General features: G+C 38.3%; 1 protein-coding gene across 1 annotated transcript; it reads left to right on the plus strand.

The window, feature by feature from the left end:
- Nucleotides 1-7: 7 nt before the first annotated feature.
- Nucleotides 8-13,404, plus strand: LOC140245562 (actin-related protein 3). The gene is made up of 12 exons (XM_072325127.1): nt 8-141; nt 2,690-2,745; nt 4,941-5,065; nt 5,493-5,603; nt 6,094-6,189; nt 7,056-7,163; nt 7,802-7,945; nt 8,527-8,700; nt 9,535-9,627; nt 10,997-11,122; nt 11,659-11,742; nt 12,587-13,404. Exons 1-12 carry the CDS (start codon nt 98-100, stop codon nt 12,680-12,682), a joined length of 1,257 nt encoding a protein of 418 aa, XP_072181228.1. The 5' UTR covers nt 8-97; the 3' UTR covers nt 12,683-13,404.
- Nucleotides 13,405-21,577: the final 8,173 nt, after the last annotated feature.

The following is a 21,577-nucleotide window of genomic DNA, read 5'->3' on the forward strand; positions in this document are numbered from 1 at the left end:
CAACCCATGTCAGTTCCTTGTACTTGATTCAGGGAAGCAATTTACGGCCCTAAAATCTATTTTCTCTGCGTCCACGGTGCAGAATTGTTCCTGAATCATGGCTGGCAGGTTACCTGCATGCGTTATCGACCCAGGGACTGGGTAAGTGGTTGCTGAAAATTCTCGCTATGTTCCCCAAGATTACATGATTTACGTTATGCCGGGTTCTGGGGAGGGACGGGCAACTCCCATTCGTGCAGTGTTGATTAATAGTCCCATTGCTTTATGTGCTGCGTGTGATGTGTAGGATCCATGTGATATGTGGATGTGCAAGCTACATTGTAAGCTTATAAGTTAGTGTCATGGGTAGTGATAATTATGCACTGTATTATGATACGGGATCTGGACAGATAAAGTGGCACCTAGGCCTAGGCTATGTTAACTGGTGCGCCATCGAACAGCACAAGCTGACAAGGAAATACAAGATCTAAATTTACATGCAAAGACACATGTATATTCTACATGTTCTCGGGACTCAGAATCAGGGACCCATCCAACTCTTGCTAGAATAGCAACTTCCAGTCACAAACAGCCATGCTAATCAGGAAGCTGGATTCTTGTCGTTACCATGATAATTGCTCTGCCAGCAAGAGTTGCTATCATAGCAACTTTTTTAATGAAATGGGACCCGCTGCACACACTGATGTCATATAAGTGAAGATGTTGTCTATCTCATTGTCTGTGAAATTTGGTGAAGACTCTGTCTCTGCATTATTTTACTGCCACGGCACAAGGCACAAAAATACAAAATCCCAAGGATCATTGCGGTAATTGGGCTTGGCCTTACAAATCCCCCCGCATCCCTCTGAAATACTCCTCACAAATGCTGTTTGATGTGGAATGGATATGGATCACTGGTAAAATTTTAAAAAGTGAAAGTGATTTAACAGTTGTGAATTGCATAATCGTGCCTTATTGATTGTGACAGTTGATAGAATCTTGTTCCTTTGGACCTTATCAAGTGTGAACATTTGAATCATCTCATATCGGGCACTGTTATGCATGTTACTACCATACTAGATTAGAAATTATATGGCATTATTTGTGCACATATGTGTTATTTCTGTTCTTTTTTTATGTTGATGTCTTTCGATGCATTATCTTTCTTTATTTATGGCCCAGAGAGGTCAAATATTCTGTATACTAACTACATTACCACCTTATGGTTTAAATTTTTTTTTTTTTTTTTCTAGAAAGGATTGATAAACCTTTGACTGTTTGTACTTGTGAAGTGACCATGTTTAGAGTCCAGGTACCTGTAGCAGTGTCTAATTCTTTTATTGGCACAAACATATTTTATGAAAAATGCTCAGGTTGCTTTGAAATTAAATTCCCAATGACAATTAAATGTCAAATTTGGCGCTGTCTTATGACCAAAATGAGGCCATTGTAGTATTGTCTTGTAAGCTGTTAGTGTTACATTTGCACATGGAAATTACTCTGATGTAAAGTTGAATGAATGTAAATAAAGGATAGTTGGATCTGCTTTAATATGATAAACTATACTATAACAAATAAAGTGAATAATTTTCCTGGTATACGTGGCATTGCCATTTGCTCTGCATATTTCATACCACTGCTACATGAGCTATCTGTGTGTCACAGCTTTCTTCCATAAAAGTGTACAGAATAACAATTGAAATACCATTCATCAGCTGATACTGATAGTCAAATTGGAGTTGAGAAATTATTTCCTGCATACTGTAAAAGTGAAAATGTTTGCGGTGTTGAAATTTTCGCGCATTTCGCGCAACCATAAACTACCGCGAAAATAAAAGCATGCAAATATTTTTGCTAACCATTTGTTCCTGTGCGTGATGTCTTGATTCCGCGGAATTAAAAACATGCGAAACTCTTCTTACCCGGCCCAGCGCTAAAAATTAGTTGCACGAAAATATCCACTTTTACAGTAATCACCTATACCAGTACTTCATTTCAAGTCTGACGTTATATAGATGATGACTGGCGGGGAAGGGAACATACCGAATGTTCCACCCAAAGTGTTTGAAATGCTATTTCGGGAGGCTATAAGACCCAAGACGAAGTCGAGGGACTTAAAACCTCCCTCAATAGCATTTCAAACACTTTGGGTGGAACATTCGGTATGCTATTGAGGGAGGTTATAAGTCCCTCGACTTTGTCTTGGGACTTATAGCCTCCCGAAATAGCATTGCAAACCCCGAGGGTCGAACGTTTGGTATGTTCCCGACAACAAAATTCATCATCTGTTATATTATATGGGTTAGTCAAATACCATCATTATCACTTGATTTCACGCTCGTGGCACATCAAACCGTACCACCGTACCTTATTGATATCATGGTACGCTTAGCGTAAAGGTCCAGCACGTGCACAATGCACTCGATCGCGCTAGCTCGCGCAGAGCCAAATTCACTGTGCGCGCGGGTATTTGTTACGTGAAAATGTTTTCCCATGGGAGAACATAACAACATAACGAATGTACCTCCATCACGTGACTGTGTTTAGCCAATCACTAACTGGTACTTGACTAACCCATTTCATATAACACAATACCTATAAGGATAAAAGGAGAACACAAGATACATGTAGTACTGACAATAAAAGTTTGGTTGTCCATCAGCTGTTTGACTTTGAGGTATAACAGGTTTGTATTTCTATCATGCATCAGGTACTGTAAGCTGGGATATGCAGGAAATACAGAACCCCAGTTTATCATGCCATCGGGTAAGTACAGTGTGCAAACCAGAGATTAATCAGTATAGATACGTGGTGTGTGTATGTATGTATGTATGTATGTAAGCATATTATATATTATATGTGTGTTGTTGTTTTTGTTGTTGTGGCTATTGTTATTATTATTATTACCTTATGTTTTATGATTATGTTTTTTGCTGGTGTTGGATTGTTTGTGTGCAAAATATTTCAAAAATTGTGAAAAGGTTTGGATAAAACTTGAATATATAGGAAAAGTCAATAATAGCACATAAGATAGAAGAAACATTTGATTAGATTTTTGTAGCTCAGACTTTGGTCTGGATCTAGGATTTTTTGGCAGGAATCATAAATGTGGCGGGGGGAGGTGATGTAGTTTGTGCATGTGGTGGTGGTGTTCCTAGAGGGCCTCTAGGGCAGGGCTCCTAAATACCCCGAATCAGGAGGATGTTGTGCAGGGGGCCTACAGCAGTCACTGAATGTTAAGATTTTTAGATATAGTTTGCCTCAGGTGTAGTGCCATGAAAGTGAAGTGGGCAACTCGGGTTAGCGCTAGACCCATATAAGAGTCTTGTTAGATAATTAAGCTTCTTTGTCGTGTCCAGAAAATCTCTCAGTATTACTGCAATTGTAAAAAGTTTGTGTGTGTGGCTCTCTGTCTGTTTATAAATGTGTTGCCTATTAGTGAATACTATGATTGCAAATGCATTTGTTTTTACTTCTGCATGGTGTGTACAGTTCTGGTCGAGGTGAGGATTTAGCTTTTAACATTTTGCAAGATATTCAGAAACCACTCTATGAGATGTCAAAGAGCATGCAATTCTAAGGGGTATCAAAAGTTTATTTGATGAAAATCGGTTTTGAAATGGCTGAGATATCCAAAAACAAGATGAAACAAAGAGATCCTAATAAAGGGCGTGGCCTGTCGCCTATTATTGTTATCACTTTTTTGGATATCTCTGCCATTTGAAAACCAAATTTCGTCAAATAAATGTTGAATCCTTAAAATTACATGCTCTTTCATATTTCATGAGAGGTTTCTCATTGTCTCACTTAGGAATGTTCAAAGCATGAATCCCCTCCTCAACCAGTACAGTACAGTCCCTTTAAGTACTGCATATTTGTTCATGACAAATGCCAATGTCAATTAGATGGTGTACATGAAGAGTGCATTTTACCATTCAGATAATCTGCTTTTTAATGTATCATCTGATATCATTGTTCATCTACAGTATTACTTACACGCTATGTGTATAGTGTATCTATTTGTGTTACTGTATCTTATTGTATTATCTAATTACTTTGAAATGAAAATTGAGTTCTAAAAAAACAACTGACAGAGTTGAATGGTTACAATTCTCCCCCCCCCCCCAACAAAAGTTCATAATTAAATGGAAGTGTTAAATGGCAGTATCCATGCAAAGGTCACTTATGAATGTTTCAGTTGTAGTTGAATGCTTTATAACAAATACCATACCTTCTGAGAGTAATGTTAATTGCTTTCACTTTGTCTGTTTAGCATTGGTTGAAAGAATGTGAAACAAACGGCTAAAAGATCAGTAAAGAGAGAGATAGAGGGAGAGAGAAAGAGGAAATGTTCAATGACAGATACAAGCAAAGAAGGAGGAAATTGGATTTGATGATAGGCAGAGAGTAGTTAGAAATGGTGACTGTTGTGATATGTGATAAAGCAGACAACATAGAGGAATCTAATCCATGGTTAGGCCAAAACTTATTCATGGACTTCAATTGTTACCATTAAAAGAGAATGAACTGTTAGAGGAAGTCAGTTGGCTGAAAGCAGTGACACAGAAGGAACCAGTCAGTAAAAATGATAAAATTGGCAAGGTCTTTGCAAAATAAATATGATTGCTATCAAACTACAAGCTAAATTAGGTGGTATGGCATAATCGCTAAATAGTTACCTCCGATTATTGATTATCAAGTGGTTTTTAGAGTACATCAGATTTCCCTTAAAAATCATTTGTCAATTATTTTCCTCTCATGAAAACCAGCAGATTTTTCCCTACATTGTCCTTCCGATATCGCTAGGATATTGTGATCTTTATGTCTGAGTTTGCTCAGACTTTTCCTCATTTACTGCTCATGTGCAAAGGCTTTCTTTTAAAGCAGTGCCTTCTTTGCTGGTAAATGATCCTGAAATTTGATGATGGTTTTGACAATCTCATGTTGACTTCATCCTACAGCGATCGCCATCAAAGAATCAGCCAAGGTTGGTGACCAGTCAGCACGCCGACTGGGGCGAGGCGTAGATGATTTGGATTTCTTCATTGGTGATGAGGCCATTGACAAGCCAAATTATGCCTGCAAGGTAAACAGTCATCCATCCATTTGATTCCATTCAGCTCATTATACCAGGATTGATGTTTGAATTCAAGTGATACTTTTGCCTGTATTGTTATGTTTCATACACTTTATGTAATGTGTCACATTTGCTTTACGTAATCTCTAATTAAAATGATGATGATGATGATCCACAGCATTTGTATAGGCGCAGACTCCTCGAAGAGAGGTAGCAATTGAATTCCTGGTGAAAAATGTGAGTTGAAATGTGAGTAAATGATTATATGCTTGTAACTTGTATTTCTATACTGCATATTATTTTCAGAGATGTTCATATCTCTGTAGAACCACTGTAAGTTTGTTTCTGAAAGGGCTATTTACGGCACCATGAAAATTCAGACAGGTGATAAACATACAGTGTACATGTACTTTCCTATTCCTTTAATCACACCCAGTATCCAATCCGTCACGGTATCGTGGAAGACTGGGACTTGATGGAAAGGTTTCTTGAGCAGAGTATCTTCAAATATCTCCGAGCGGAACCAGAAGATCACTATTTCCTCTTGGTAAGCACCCAGTACCACCTCAGAGTATAAGTATCACCTTTCTCTTGTCACAAACTTTAACTAAATGTGATTATTGGAATTACAATTGTTATTTCTTTATCTGCTATGAGGTGCAAATTTTTGAATTACGTAGTTTCATTCAATTTTAATTCTCTTTCTCTAGATACTCTTTCAAAGATTTATTCAGACTCTGCCAGATACATGTATCTTCTCTTTGAATGTGAAATTGTTCAGTGTGTTTCTTGGCTGATAAGTACAGGTGTCTCTCTTAGAGGTAGCAATAGTTTGCTAACCTAAGGTTAGGGCTAAGTATCCCTAGATTCATGTTTTAAACTGGTTAATCAGAAGCATTACAAATGATTACAAAGACCAATAGCCAATATTTTCATTGATTTTTCTGTAATGCCTTTCTATTGCCTGTATTGGCCGCCATCTGACCTTTGACCTCTACATTGACCTGCCCCGTGCAACTGTCTTATTTCCATATCAGACGGAACCTCCTCTAAACACGCCCGAGAACAGAGAGTATCTAGCGGAGATCATGTTTGAGTCTTTCAACATTCCGGGTCTCTACATCGCCGTCCAAGTAAGTGCTGCATATTGGTCATATGAATACTCAGTAATACATGCTACATGAAGAAATTTTGCACAGTCATTTGCAAATATTCATTATGAAGATGTGTGATGTGATATGATCTTGGCATGAAATGTAGAGGCTTAGTCTTTAGGCAAAATTGTTAAATTTAGGCAACCTTTACTGTCATCGAAACCAGCATGAATGAAATTAGAGCGTCTTTGACCAGATAACAGCATTACCGGTATTGGTAAACCGACAAAAAATTGCACTTCTAGGACCATTATTGGTGAGACAAGAGTATAGTAAAATTGATAATGAGAACAATTGAACTTTCCCATGCTGCTTTAAATCTGATAAGAACAATGATTACATTCTCTATACAGATGCTACTTTTTTTTTTAGGGCTAATAGACTATTTTTACAAAGACAAAAATTCTTCTGCAGACAATATTTCTAAAAGCTTGGCAGTACGCTGAGTGAGTTTCTAAAGCGAGAACCTCCCTAGTGATGTGGTTGCAATTTCCTTCTCAGAAAAAATTTATATGCCATCACCATTATTTTGTGATGAAGGCAGTTATATTGATTATTTGTAGCATGTGGGGCACAACACGCTAGCTTTTCCAGTCTGTTCTTCAATGAACCATGGGTGTACCTTTTCATTGAATAGTTCCTGTTACACATCATTGGGATGAGGTTGTGGACAGAAATATCCTACTATAACTAGTTCTATCTGAAACTTACTTCTCCTTGAAACTGAGAGCTTTGTTAAGTATATGAGATTGGTTGTTCCATGAGTTGTCACAAAGTAAGCTGATTTTGAGATGTACCCTCTGATTACATCCCTTTAATCTAATTCTTCCTGTCTTTCCAATTAGGCTGTGCTAGCGTTAGCAGCCTCATGGACGTCTAGACAGCAGTCAGAGAGATCCCTGACCGGTATTGTGGTGGACAGTGGAGATGGTGTTACTCACGTTATACCAGTGGTAGGTGGAAGAGAGTGTGAAAACTTGTTGGATGTATTGTTTGTCTATGTCTGTGTGTGTGTGTCTGTGTCTGTGTCTGTGTCTGAAAACTTGCTGGGAGTCCGTGTGTGTGTGTATGTGTGAATTGGGTTCTATTACTTGTTGTGTTTCTCTTTGCCATTTGAACTAATTTTTGTCATCTTTTTTTTTCTCATTTTAGCTGAATGTCTACATCTGTAGTCATTCTAGATGTACAGGTGATGTTTATCTACATCTCATGATTTATTTGTAGGCCTTTCATGTGTATGTACAGTGTATGCCTGTGTGATTGCTGTTTTAGCATACATGTACATTGTACATTAGTGAATCCATTTGATTATTCATAAGTGATGAGTGGAGTGTTATACTGATGGCATACTCATATCAGCAAAAATCATGATGACTTTTCAATCAGTGATTTGGAGAAGTCAATTTACTGTGACAATAATGTAAAATTGATTAATAGAGTATCAGATTTAGTATTAAAACCTCTAATTAATGTATAGTAGATAGATGAATTTATAACCTGAAGTCTGAAGTATACCTTTGTATAATGATCTTTGCATGTAGTATTATGAGTATTTTCAGCCATATTGGGTGTGTCCTTGTTCGTCCCGTAGGCGGAGGGTTACGTCATCGGGAGCTGTATCAAACACATCCCCATCGCTGGTCGTGACATCACATACTTTGTGCAGCAGCTACTGAGGGAGCGAGAGACGGGTATTCCCCCAGAGCAGTCCCTGGAGACAGCCAAGGCAATCAAGGTGGGTGGGTGGTAGAAGAGGGAACACCCCACACTCACATCGTATAGGTCAAACCCTTCTCTCAATAATGTTCTTATGGCTAGCTTTCATTATGTCTCACTAGATTTCATCTATAAAGGACAGTAGACATATGTCGGCAGTAAGTGTTAGATTTCCATTGCAAATGGACTTGTGGACAGAATCTTGCCATTGTGTATTAAATATATACAAAGTCATATGATTTTGAGTTTCAACTTCAGTAATTGTTTGTTTTAGTACCAATACTTTGAACATATATCAGCAAGATTTACCTGTAATAAGGCTGAAAAACCCCTGATTGCAGAAAAATCACGTGGGCGGGTTCCGCTCTCCTGTGGTTATTCCGTGATCATTTCTAAACCAAGGAAAATTGCACCGTGGTCTTCAATAACTTTTGAGCATAGAGTCTTACGCATCTCCTGATACCAAATTTTCAGTTCTTTTGCCAATTCCTTCTGAAGACTTCGTGAAGCATCCCAGACATGTTTGCTGTAGGAGAAGGGTTTCATTATGAGCAGGATTGATTCAAAGTGTTTCTTTTTAATTCTATATTTCATTTTCAGGAACGATGGGGTTACATCTGTCCAGACATCGCCAAAGAATTTGCCAAATATGACACAGATCCTGCTAAATGGATCAAGAAGTATGATGGGGTGAACTCTATCACGAAGCAGAAGTTCAGCGTTGATGTGGCCTATGAGAGGTTCCTCGGACCAGAAATCTTCTTCCACCCTGAGGTAAGGACCGGTGATGTTGATGTTGACTCATACTAGTGATTTCAACAGTACGATGATTATTGCGATGGTGGTGGTGGTAGTGATGGTGTGAGGGATGGTAACTGATAGCGGTGGTAGTGGTGATAGTGCTGGTGATAGTGCTGGTGATAGTGATAGTACATGTAATTAGGATGATGATGGTGATGATGATGGTGATGATTGTGATGGTGGTTTATAGTAGTGATGGTGATGAAGGTGGTGTTGAGGATGGGGATGATGATAATGGTCATGTCAGTGGTGGTATCTGATGGTGGTTGTGGTGGTGATAGTGCTGGTAATGGTGATGGTACATGTAATGAGGATGATGATGGTGGTAGTGGAGGTGGTGATGGTTCAAAGAAGCTTTAATATACTTTATTGCAGAGAAAGTCTCATACATTATAAGTGGTTTCTCACATAAATGTTCAGGAATGAAAATGTTATGGCATTTTTCCATAGTAACAAATAGATTAGAGTGTTGTATCATGATATTTTGAGTGGAAATAAGAAGATCAATGCCAGATCACAGACCAGAACCTTTGAAGTGAGTACTGTACGAGCTGAAATTTTCGCGGTGGTTTGATTTTCGCGAATTTCGCGAATCGCCTTTGAATCGCGAAAATAACAACACGCGAAAATAACAACGCGCAAATAAGTAAGTTCAGTTAGACCCTCGCAACCGCGAAATTAACAACACGCGAAAATGTCCTCGAAGGACCAATTCGCGAAAATATCTGTACGCGAAAATTTCAGCTCGTACAGTACTCCATACATGTCCACTGAATTCTGTCTCCCATCTTCTCTTTCCACCTACAGTTCTCCAACCCAGACTTCACCACACCAATCTCAGAGATTGTGGACACTGTAATCCAGAACTGTCCCATCGATGTCAGGCGACCACTCTACAAGGTCAGTTCATCTTCTTCTTTTTTTTTTCATTACCTCCCCCACCCTTCCCCCTTAAAAAGTGAATACTCCAAAACCATAAACATTGGCAGCATGAAACTTGGGATTGGAGCTGACAGCCTTATTTGCAGCGTGAAACTTTTGCGAATTGTTAACCATGAAAACATTACGAGTACACTGCATGTACTGGATTATGCGGGCAAAAGCTTTTTCGTTCATTTTGCTGTCATGAATTGTGGCCCCTTGCCAAATTTTGCGCAAGTTTCAGCATGTGTGCTATTTCTGAACACATTCAAGCTGACCAGGGGCCTGTTTCATAAAACTTGTTATCAGTGACAACTGCCACATTTCTATGACAAATTTGCTCTTAGCCAATCAGATGCAAGGATTTCAGTAGCATGTCACATCTATGACAACTTGTCACTGATGACAAGTTTTATGTAACGGGGCCCCAGGTTTGCATTTCTTTAACATTGAACAAGAACTTTCAGTTGCAGACGAAAATTTGATCCCCAGATCACACTTTCTTTTTTTCTGATTCTTATTTCTTCATCAGCCGATGTTTAATTCATTTAGAAAAGAAAAATGTTTGAAAATTAGGTCATTTTACCATTAGAAAGTAGTTAAAGTGCAACTCAAAATGTAAAGAAATACTAGCAAGTTCTGTCACTGTCATATAATAATTTGCAACTGATTGACAAATTGCCCTACATCAACGTAAATGAGCACTGAATTGATCAGTGTTTTAGTAGTAGCCATGATAAAAAATCATGGGCGTACATACTCGAGCAGGATTCGAACCTACGACCTCCTGATCACCGGACAGGCGTCATCTCCACTAGACCACCGAGCTTTCGCCCGACAGCAAGCGTTGGTTCTAATCCTTATAGCATGCAGCGGGTACTGCTTTGTTATTCAAATTCATGAAATTCTTCCGTTGAGATGTTTTCATTGCAACTGATTGACAAATTGCCCTACATCGACGTAAATGAGCACTGAATTGATCAGTGTTTTAGTAGTAGCCATGATAAAAAATCATGGACGTACATACTCGAGCAGGATTCGAACCTACGACCTCCTGATCACCGGACAGGCGTCATCTCCACTAGACCACCGAGCTTTCGCCCGACAGCAAGTGTTGGTTCTAATCCTTATAGCATAAGGATTAATCTGGTCTATTAATAATCTATAGACCAGATAAAAAAGTATTTGACATCCATAAGGCTATTAGCTGATAAACAAGTATTTCACCCTATTTCCTGCTTACCTTTTCAGTCAGTATATGGTGAATCACAAGACACAGGAAAGTGTCCTTCATACATGAGTAAGAAATGAAATATTTTCTCTTTTCTGCTTCCCCCTCACCCTTCAGAACATCGTCCTCTCTGGTGGCTCCACCATGTTCCGTGACTTCGGCAGACGGTTGAAGCGTGATGTCCAGAAGATCGTTGATGGTCGTCTGAAGCTCAGTGAGCAGCTCAGTGGCGGCAGACTGAAGGTAAGCGTGTACATCATGCCTGGCAGTGTGTTGATATGTATAGGGTATGACTGAGATTGTTTAGAAGACCGCTATGGAAGTCCATCCTGATCATATGTTTGTGAAACAGAAGCTTTGGTAACTGAAGCGTGGAAACTTGGTGGGACATCTTTTATTTGTGCACTCCGTGCTCATTGAGCAACAAAGGACTAAAAAAAACAAACAAACAAACAAACCTAGACTTAGAGAGTTTATTACATTCATATATAAAGAAGTAGATGCATGACATATGCCACAGAATGTGTATGAGCATTTTAGCAGGAAAAATCTTCGGACTGAACTCCCAGAAAGTCACAAGTTTTGTTGTATTTTTAATCGTTTTTAACGATTTGGGGGCTTTTTTTAAGACCCTGCAGCCCCCACCCCCCCTCGTGGAAGCTGATTGGCTATTACCTCATGAGCTGCAGTCATTACGAAGTCATTTGTTTATGCATGAAGAGATAAGTCCCGCTGCAGCCAATCAGATGTCTTGATTCTCCCTGTTGTTTCCCCCCTAGCCCAAGCCCATTGAGACATCAGTTATCACCCATCACATGCAGCGGTATGCCGTCTGGTTTGGAGGCAGTATGCTGGCTTCCACGGTAAGCCGAGTCAACTTACAACATAAGTTTACAGAATGTTTCCAAAGCCGTACTGTAGAGGTGGAAAATAAAAGCATGCAAATTTCGTACAGATTATGTGTAATACTAGTTTTGTATTTTGACTTCATGGAATTAAACAAGGGAAATTCATCTCAGGTACCTGGCCGAGGGCCAAAAGTTACCGATACTCTAGCAAATATTTCTGGTTTTACGGTAGTCATTATTGAGATGTTTGCCCCAGTTTGAAGTGAAGATATACTTGTGTGTCTTTATGCACAGCAAGAGCCCATCTATCTAACAGCTACCTGTATACAACATCCACCTGTATGTAGTGGCCACTAGGGTCTCCAACAACAACAAATAAAAATCTGTCTACATCAGCCTGTCTTCTGCAGTCACCGCCCTGTTTTCAACCGGATGACTTTCAATTTATACCTTGACTTCTAAATTTGTTCAATAGAGGACATAGCGTTCATCCTGATCAACCTGATCTCTTTGTGATGATTACTGTATGCGACATGTCTTAAGTGAGTCTGATTTTTCGCGAATCAGGACTTCCTGAAAATTTTGTGAGTGTTTGAATTTGCGATCGTGGAGTACAGTGATAAACAGAGAAATATGTGCTTGCAAGTCACATTTGTGTCGGGATCAGGTTGATATTGTCACAATTTTTATTCACGAACAGCTCTCAACCTGCAAAATTTGCAAAAATATTTATATTTTTATTTCCCCTTAACAATTGACAGCTATTTTTTTCTTTTTTCTTGATCTCCTGTTCCTGTCATTGACTTAATATCATTCTTTCCCCATTTCTCCCTTGCTGTACACCATTTCTGTCCTGCAGCCTGAGTTCTACAATGCTTCCCACACAAAGGCTCAGTATGATGAATATGGACCCAGCATTTGCCGTCACAACCCCGTCTTTGGAACCATGGCCTAGTGGAGGAGGCGGTGGGGGTAGCGAGACAGGGCCGAGCGACGTTGTGGTGGGGATGACAGATAGAGTTATTAGGGAGCGAATTTGGAGGAGGAGGAGAGAGAGAGAGAGAGGGTATAACTAGAATGGGTTGAAAATAGTCATCACACACTGTGATTAGATGAGCGATTATTGTCACATCCATTGTCATCACCATCCCTATTTCCGTCAAGTTTCGGCCAATTTAGTCTCCGAAGCAAGTTAGCATTCACTGACTCTCCCCGACCAGTCAGGTTACCTTGACTGAAGTGATCCCTCTCATTATTGTGATAAAATCTATTTTGATAAGCTCGGTATAATTCTACAGAATATGACTGATGTGGTAATTCCTTATTGATGGCACATACGAAACTACACCACCCATAGACCGAATTAGAGCCTTGAGTATGATTTGAATCAAAGGCATTTTAAAGCGTAGTTGCAACTGATACCAAATTTTATTATGGTCCTGTATATGATGTGATCATTGTGAAGCGGAGACAGAATACGTTCCATTTATCTTAGCCAGGCTTTGCATCGTCAACTGGGAGAGATGGATGGTGATTACGAGAGAGTGAACGAAGATTTCACTTGACGGAGGAGAGGCTAGTAGGATAGCCGTTATCAATACATGTAGTATATGTTATTTTATACTTATAGATGCATTTCTGCTACTAAGAATTATGCTATCATTACCAAATAAAGATAAGTTGATGCTATATGGAGAACACCGGAGACAGGAGAAAAAAATGAAATTTGAATTGTTTGCATGCATTTTATAACAGGTCACTGGAATCTATCAATTTTGGCACCTTGCGGACAAATCCAAAATCACTCTTTCTATTTTTCTTCTCTTTGTTTATTTCAATTTGTGACCTGTGTAGACAATCCAAACATGATTAGGTAGCTTGATCGAAAAGTTGAACATTTGTAGGCAGTAAGTGAAATAAATTGAGAAGCGATAATGTACCAGGTATAGTATTTGGAAGATGATCTCAAATCCTATATTACCGTGGCAGATAATGAGTGTTATCTCGGGATGGTTACAATACTGAACCTGTCAGCATGTACTTAGAAAGTAAATCTAACAAATCATCAGATACTATCATATGATATTGAATGTGTTATGATATTTTTGTTTGTTTTGTCTTTTGAAGTTCACTATTTTCTCCCACGTCAAACTATAATGGCATTGTATACATTTTGTGTTGTGTGTAGTCCCACAGTGTGAGATTGATGTCGAAGCAACAACGTATTATATGTTCCTTCGACAACAGTCTACCTCAAACGGTTTCTGGGTGATAAGATGATCGAGACTCTCTATGCGATTCCGAAAAGAAAAATAGAAAATGAAAATTGTCTTCTTTTCCATCCTAGTATTATTTTCTTAGAAGATCTCTCTATTCCTTATGTACATAACCATCCACTCTCGTGTAGGAAAAATGACACAGCTTGATGTGAACATGAAGGACATGTGATAATATATTTTCTCACCTCTTGTTACTGCACATAATCCAAGCAACCACCAGGTATCTGTAAGTCCAGCTGGTAGCAAAGTTTTCAGGATTGGAAGATATCACCTCGTCTTACCAACAAATGACCAGCCAATCTCAGACTTTGTAGTGACTAGTGTTCAATGTGGAATATGAGAGAGTGTTGGTTACTGTAGCAGGATACAGTGTAAAGTTTAGATATTGATTTCATTCATTTTGTCCATGATTTTTTGCTCCTTAGAACAAAATGTTCTTTTCAAACAAACAAAAAACTCACTCAGGATAATGTAAAGCATACTTGTTTGTCATTGTTTCCATGGAGATTTAACTTTCCAGTGTCACTTAGAAGTACATGTAGGTTTGAATCTTCAACAGGTATATAAGTATTTTAACTTTCTGATATTACTGGAAGTGAAAATGAGGACATCTTTGAATGGCATTATTCTTGTATAGAGTCATTGGCATGAAGGGTCTTGTCACGAACCAACATGATTGGAAGTGGTCTGCCCACTGTCAGTGAGCATCACTTCTTTTTGACAAGTGATCAATCAGAGGAAATCGTGTGGGTTTTACCCCTTTTTAGGGCAGTAATAATGTAAAAGTTAAATTCTTGACTTCTGTCCATTGCCTTGGATAAATTTTTCCTCCTATGTGCACATCAAGTCACAATGCTGTGGAGTGATTCTACAGGAGAGACTTAAACTTGTCCCTTGTATGTGTGAATATTAATTTGGACCAATTGTGTACAAACAGGCAAGAGTAAGTGTGTATTTATGTTATGTGTTTTGCCACCTTTCAAGCATTTCATCCTAATCATGGTTTGACAGTTGTAAACAAGATTCCCATGCCTGGTGAAATATTTGATTGGGTCTAAAAAACCCAGGGAATTCACACTGAGTGTGATGTCTTCACACAGCTATTTAAAGTGAGATCCGAGTCACTTTGTGGACAAAAAATTAGTGAATGGAAGATAATTTTGAGTTCTGTTAAGGTAGCTGTGGTTGTCTCCCCAGCAGAGCAGTGTGATTCCATCTAAATGGCATCTAAAGATCAAGTATTTTCACCCATTTAAGAGGTGATTTTTGTGATTTACACTTTTTTTTTTTTTGGTCTTCTCATTGTGTCTGATGTACAACTGAAGTAAAGTGCCTGAGTTGTTGATGACAGATTGTAGAGTGTAATCTATTTACTCAAGTAGTGACTAATCATGGAAGCTAAAAGGTATCGGTTGAAATCTATAATTATAAAGAATAAATCTTACAACTTTTGCCCAAACACACCCTGTTGCTCAAAAAGAAATGGAGGCAAGCACTGGCGGTTGTGGAGCCGAAGGGAAGGAGGCATTCTTCATTTTTCCAGTTTGTGGCACGCTTTCACCGCTTCCTCAGCAGCTGCGAGAGTGGAAATCCGATTTTGACTCCAGTGAACAATGACCCGCCCAAGACATTCGTCAGTTCCATTGACGTGATCAAACTCATCATCCTCTTGTGAAATGTAGTGTGTGACGGATATCCACACTGTCACGCGGATATGTTTATCTCTTTCCCTTCTACCATTGTCTGGTGCAAATAAAAAAGAAAGAACACTTGCAAACACTTTTGAAAGAAAAAAAAAATGGTCTGAGATGTGTATTTGTTGTTTGGGTTTATTGGCTTGTTTGTTTGTTTGTTTGTCTGTTTGTTTGTTTGTCTGTTTGTCTGTTTGTTTGTTTGTTTGTTTGTATTGTAGGAAATGCTGAAAATGAGCTCACTGTAATGGGATGAATGTAGTCTCCCACTTTGGTCCCATGGTAAAGTTGCAAAAATGGCACAATTTGCTTCGAGCTTGTGCATATCTTGCTGATCCGGCAATCCAGATGGATCCCAGTCCTGCTATGGCTGTACAACTTGGGTTGGACTGCATGTGGTTTTAACAAACTGTGTACAGTCTAACCCTGATTATCCAGCCATCTCCTATATGGACTTCTCTATCATCTGAACATGTTCACATCAAGAAGACAAGAAAAAAAAAAGTGATTTCAGACTCGATTAAAACTCCTACAATTTCACATGTTTTACGTATGATATTCTCAACAGAAACATGTTGCAAATTTTAAAGTGTTTCCATTTCTGTTAAAAATTGAATACAATTCTCATAGACTAGCATATGTAGAACCTCATTTTTTGCCCAATTTTATACCATTTATAAGAAAATGAATTGGAATTTCAGATTTTGGTGGCCATTTTGATGGCCATTTTGAGTATCTGAAAACTCTCATCGATACATGATTGCATCATCCAGATTCGGATTCAGCACCTTCAAAATAGGATAGAACCATCAAAAACATTGAGTTGATGGTAAAACAAGGTTCAGCCTCTTGCATCCAGACTAAGATGGGACAATTAATGTTGAAAACCAGAGTCAGGATTTCAAAGACATCGTATCAGGAAGTTGATGTTCCACTATTGTGACGAGGGGTAACAAAGCCTGCAAAAAGCTAGGCTCACTTCCAGACCATCTGCCTATAATTTATCAGGTGAGAATGATAAGGGAGTTAAGTTGCCACTAAAGCCATGGTTTTTGTAGTGTTCGAGGCATCATTCTCAACCAACGTATTTGCTTCCCACAATACGTCCTCTAACGACAAAAGACATACTGTATACGCCATATATTTAGCAAAACTAATTATTTTTGTTAATCTGGGTTTGTGGACAATTTCATAAGTGGTTAAATTCACGATCGTGAAGTACAGTGCTGAACGGAGATATGCGTGTGTGCGAGTCACATTCATGTCAGGATCAGAGTTGATATTTTCACATGTTTTTGAATTCATGAATAGTCTAGCCTTTGTTTTCATATCTCCCATTCCAACTCGCCAAACCAAACTTTTTTTTTCAAACATCTTTAATTACTGTGCTTTTTTATATCATTTTTGGCCGTGCACTGCACAGCTGTGAGCACCATTCACATCCAAAAAGTGGTTGTATTTCATGCGAATCTAATTTTTAGATACACATCATACTTGAATAAATGAAACAACAATATAAATTCAGGTACTGTGACTTGGGCATAAAACTCTGGACAATACTTGAGTCAGAAGTTATTGCAGAAACGATGTACAGTGTACGCGGATATAGATGGTAAACCTCACGTAAATCAACACACACGGGACCAGAGAAAATATGTTGACTTGGATGAAGAAGTTCAATTTGCGTATAAGTCAACATTGTAATGAAAGCCAATAAATGGAAAAAAAAAAGAAGCCTTTTTTGATGCATTGACTTATGAGATGTAAACTCACACAAGGTTTACTGTGTATAAATAGACAGATAATGCAGAGATTTACATATACATTCACGTGTGCATGTACTCATATCTTTCTCTCTCTCTGAATACTCTCTCTTACGTTCTCTCCTATATATTTCTCTCATATCTTTCTCTCTCTCTCTGCATACTCTCTCTTACATTCTCTTCTACATATTTCTCTCATATCTTTCTTTCTCTCATATCTTTCTCTCTCTCTCTGCATACTCTCTCTTACTCTCTCTTCTGTATATTTCTCTCATCTTTCTCCATCTGCATACTCTAACTCTCTCTTCTATATATTTCTCTCATATCTTTCTCTCTCTCTCTGCATACTCTCTCTCTTATTCTCTCTTCCGCATATTTCTCTCATCTTTCTCCATCTGCATACTCTCTCTAACTCTCTCTTCTATATATTTCTCTCATATCTTTCTCTCTCTCTCTGCATACTCTCTCTCTTATTCTCTCTTCCGCATATTTCTCTCATCTTTCTCCATCTGCATACTCTCTCTAACTCTCTCTTCTATATATTTCTCTCATATCTGTCTCTCTCTGCATACTCTCTCTTACTCTCTTCTATATATTTCTCTCATATCTTTCTCTCTCTCTGCATACTCTCTCTCTCTCTTCTATATACTGTAAAAATGGATATTTTCGCGCGACTAATTTTTCGCGCTTGGCCAGGTAAGAAGAGTTTCACGTGTTTTTAATTGCGCAGAATCAAGACATCACGCACAGGAATGTATGGCAAGCAAAAATATTCGCGTGCTTTTATTTTCACGCTAGTTTCTGGTTGCGCGAAATGCGCGAAAATTTCAACACCGCGAAAATTTCCACTTTTACAATATTTCTCTCATATCTTTCTCTCTCTGCATACTCTCTCTTACTCTCTCTTCTATATATTTCTCTCATATCTTTCTCTCTCTCTCTCTCTGCATACTCTCTTACTCTCTCTTCTATATATTTCTCTCATATCTTTCTCTCTCTGCATACTCTTACTCTCTCTTCTATATATTTCTCTCATATCTTTCTCTCTCTCTCTGCACACTCTATTACTCTCTCTTCTATGTATTTCTCTCATATCTTTCTCTCTCTCTGCATACTCTCTCTTACTCTCTCTTCTATATATTTCTGTATTATGTCCTGCCAAGACTACAGTGTATTGATGTCACATCATAGCAAGTCAATCAGCGTCACATCATAGCAAGAATCAATCAGCATGTACAAATCAGGCAGATGCAAACTTGTCTTTCATTTTGGCATTTTTAATTTCAATTTGTACACATTTGGTATAAAAACTTCATTACACAGGACCATGTGAAATCACATGGTTAGTATAAGTATTCAATGCCACTCGGCCATTGAGCATAAAGTATGTGTCTTTCCACAGCCATGACTTGGATGAAAAATAACTGCTCTTCTACAAGAATGTTGTAAATTCTCCCAACAGCCGCCTTCTATGTTTTCAAAATTGTGCAAAGTTTACGGCTGTAATCTCTTCCGTCGGACACTTTCCTTACCACACATATTCATCCTAGTGAAACTGGTAATTGATAAATCAATATATGCCCATTATAATTTACATAGAGAAAATAGCAGAACTATGTACACACCCATATAAGTAAATATATATTTATATATAACCATATACAACCTACATTAAAATGAACTTTGTTTTCTGCAAGCACTTCTTGCAAGACTTTTTGACGGACTTTGTCAAAGGAGAAAAAAAAAAGTACAATTATTCAATGTAAGCATTCTTTCTGCTAGTATACACTAACTAAAATCATTTGCAGTGGGAGTTCTTAATGTAACACTATGTATAGGGAGTAAGCATTCAAAAGATGTACTTATATACCACATTCACAATGAATACTGATGCAGCTTGTATATTTCATGTGATTATTTTAGCTGGATGAATGTACAAGGAGACACCAATGTGAAAGCATCAAACCCTTGGAGGCATACAGTGTAATTACAGCACAGAGGGTTTTTTTTGTGTGACAATTTGGGGTAGAGCAAAATATTCCCTCACTGTGCTATCACTGAATATCTAGGTGACGAATCAATGGGCGTGTTTGGTTCCCATCCAAGTTTGATGGACTCTCTCTAATTTCGCAGACAAAGAACAAAGATGCAGTTTTATATAAAGACCCATGCCTCCACACTAACATAGAATCAGTCACAATGCAGAATTATTGCTTCACATAAATTTGAAGGCAAACCAGCTTTCTATCCTCTTACTTTTTTCTTAACACTATGCAACATGTCAGTCAGATCATGACCATGCAAGATTCTAAAATGCTCTTGAAATCCCCATATCTTCAGTGTGAAAGGATACAAGTTTGTAATAGTTCCTGGTACATCGCTGAAAGGAAACCTACACATGTAACAAAATCCAACCAAACAAACAGAAAAACCTGATACAGCAGGGGTCTGAAATTGAGCTAGTATCCTAGAAACAACATGACATTCATAAGATAAACTGCCACATCGATTCTTTTTTCTCATCAGGATGTTGGTTACTGGATGACCAGCCTTTATGTCACTTCATTGAGGGCTGGTGACATTCATCCACTGAAAATGTTTTTCCCATCCTGATCACAGTTTCACAAAGAATTAGACATTCCAGGCCCTTGTCCCACATACTTATATCTATGCTGGTAGTTCAATGGCCTTTAAAGTCTGCAAAAAATGTATACATTCCATGGTGATTTTTGCTCTCCTGCAGATCCAGGATGTGTGGGAATTGTGCAATCACCTGGTATGACACACCTGGACACTTTCCCTTTAAATAGCACAGTATCAAAACTATATGAGGTCTCTAAACTTGACTGTACATAGTTTATATATTTTCACTGTAGCCAGCTTGTCAAGGAGGAGGATCTTAGATTTGACAGATAAGGTGTCGGTTAACTTATCATCTAAATATATTTGGGACTTTTCAGATCACTTCAAGGATACAGAACAAAGAATGTGGTGTGATAAGAATCAAAATCTCAGCAAAAGATGTCGAAGAGAGCAAAAAGATCAAGAGAATATAGAGAACGAATATGAACTGGACTCACTGCAACAAGCAGTTAAAAAATTGTAACGTTTGCAAGGAACAATACTAACTGGCTCTACTACTCTGCCACTGTTCAATAGAAAGATAAAAGTTGTATAATAAACTCAACACGAAAGTATTAAACAGAGAGAAATTTCTATGTTGAAAACAGGGTTTTCTAGGTTTATGCGAGTACCACATTCTGATCAGCCTACACACAATGCCTCATCTTTTCCAAGCAGAGCTTATAAATCTTTGTTTATATTACATGACACTTCTACTACTTCCATAGAGAGAGAGAGAGAGACAGCTATCATTGGGACAAGAATGTGTCTTTTCTCAAGTCTTACTCTACACATAGTGGCATACCTACAGGGATATACTTCACAGATCTGTACATGGGCTGTTCTCTTGGTACTTCTGTAATACAACACCCATTTGTACGTCATATCTGCCATTTTCACCGTCATTTGTGTAATGTTCCCTGTCATTTCTTTCACTCTCTGCTCCCCTAACTTGCCAGGCTTTGCATTGTCCTTTCACGAGTACTGGCCCCTCATCGAAGCTTCACTTTAACATCAAAGAGCTAAGAGGTTTTTAAACTTAAATGGAACATATATCTCAGGTGATAACAAAAACAACATAAAAACAAAACATAAACAACCTGGACTTTGAAAGGCATGTACTGAGTGGGAATATCATCCCCAGTGTTCAAGAAGAGACACAGCTATAACCTCGTACACAGGTATACTTCCAAAAGTAGGTCACAAAACAGTGAATTGGTAACAAATGCTTCTATATTGTCTCGAGTGTAACATTAATATCGGATCAGTTACCGCATTACCCATAATCAATACGGACTTCTCTCTCGTCTTTTACATCGGCTCAATGTCTGAGAAATCAAAGAAATTCATGGCTCAATCCTCTTACCAATAATCAGCTTTGCAGTTAAACTATGAAAAGTCAGCTAATCTTTGTGTTGCATTAACTAACAGAAAACATTAAACATGAAGTGACGTTTTATGACCACAGCTGGGAATAAGGACGGTGTTGTGCATT

Source organism: Diadema setosum, chromosome 22 (genome assembly GCF_964275005.1).
Source record: "Diadema setosum chromosome 22, eeDiaSeto1, whole genome shotgun sequence".
Classification (NCBI taxonomy): domain Eukaryota; kingdom Metazoa; phylum Echinodermata; class Echinoidea; order Diadematoida; family Diadematidae; genus Diadema; species Diadema setosum.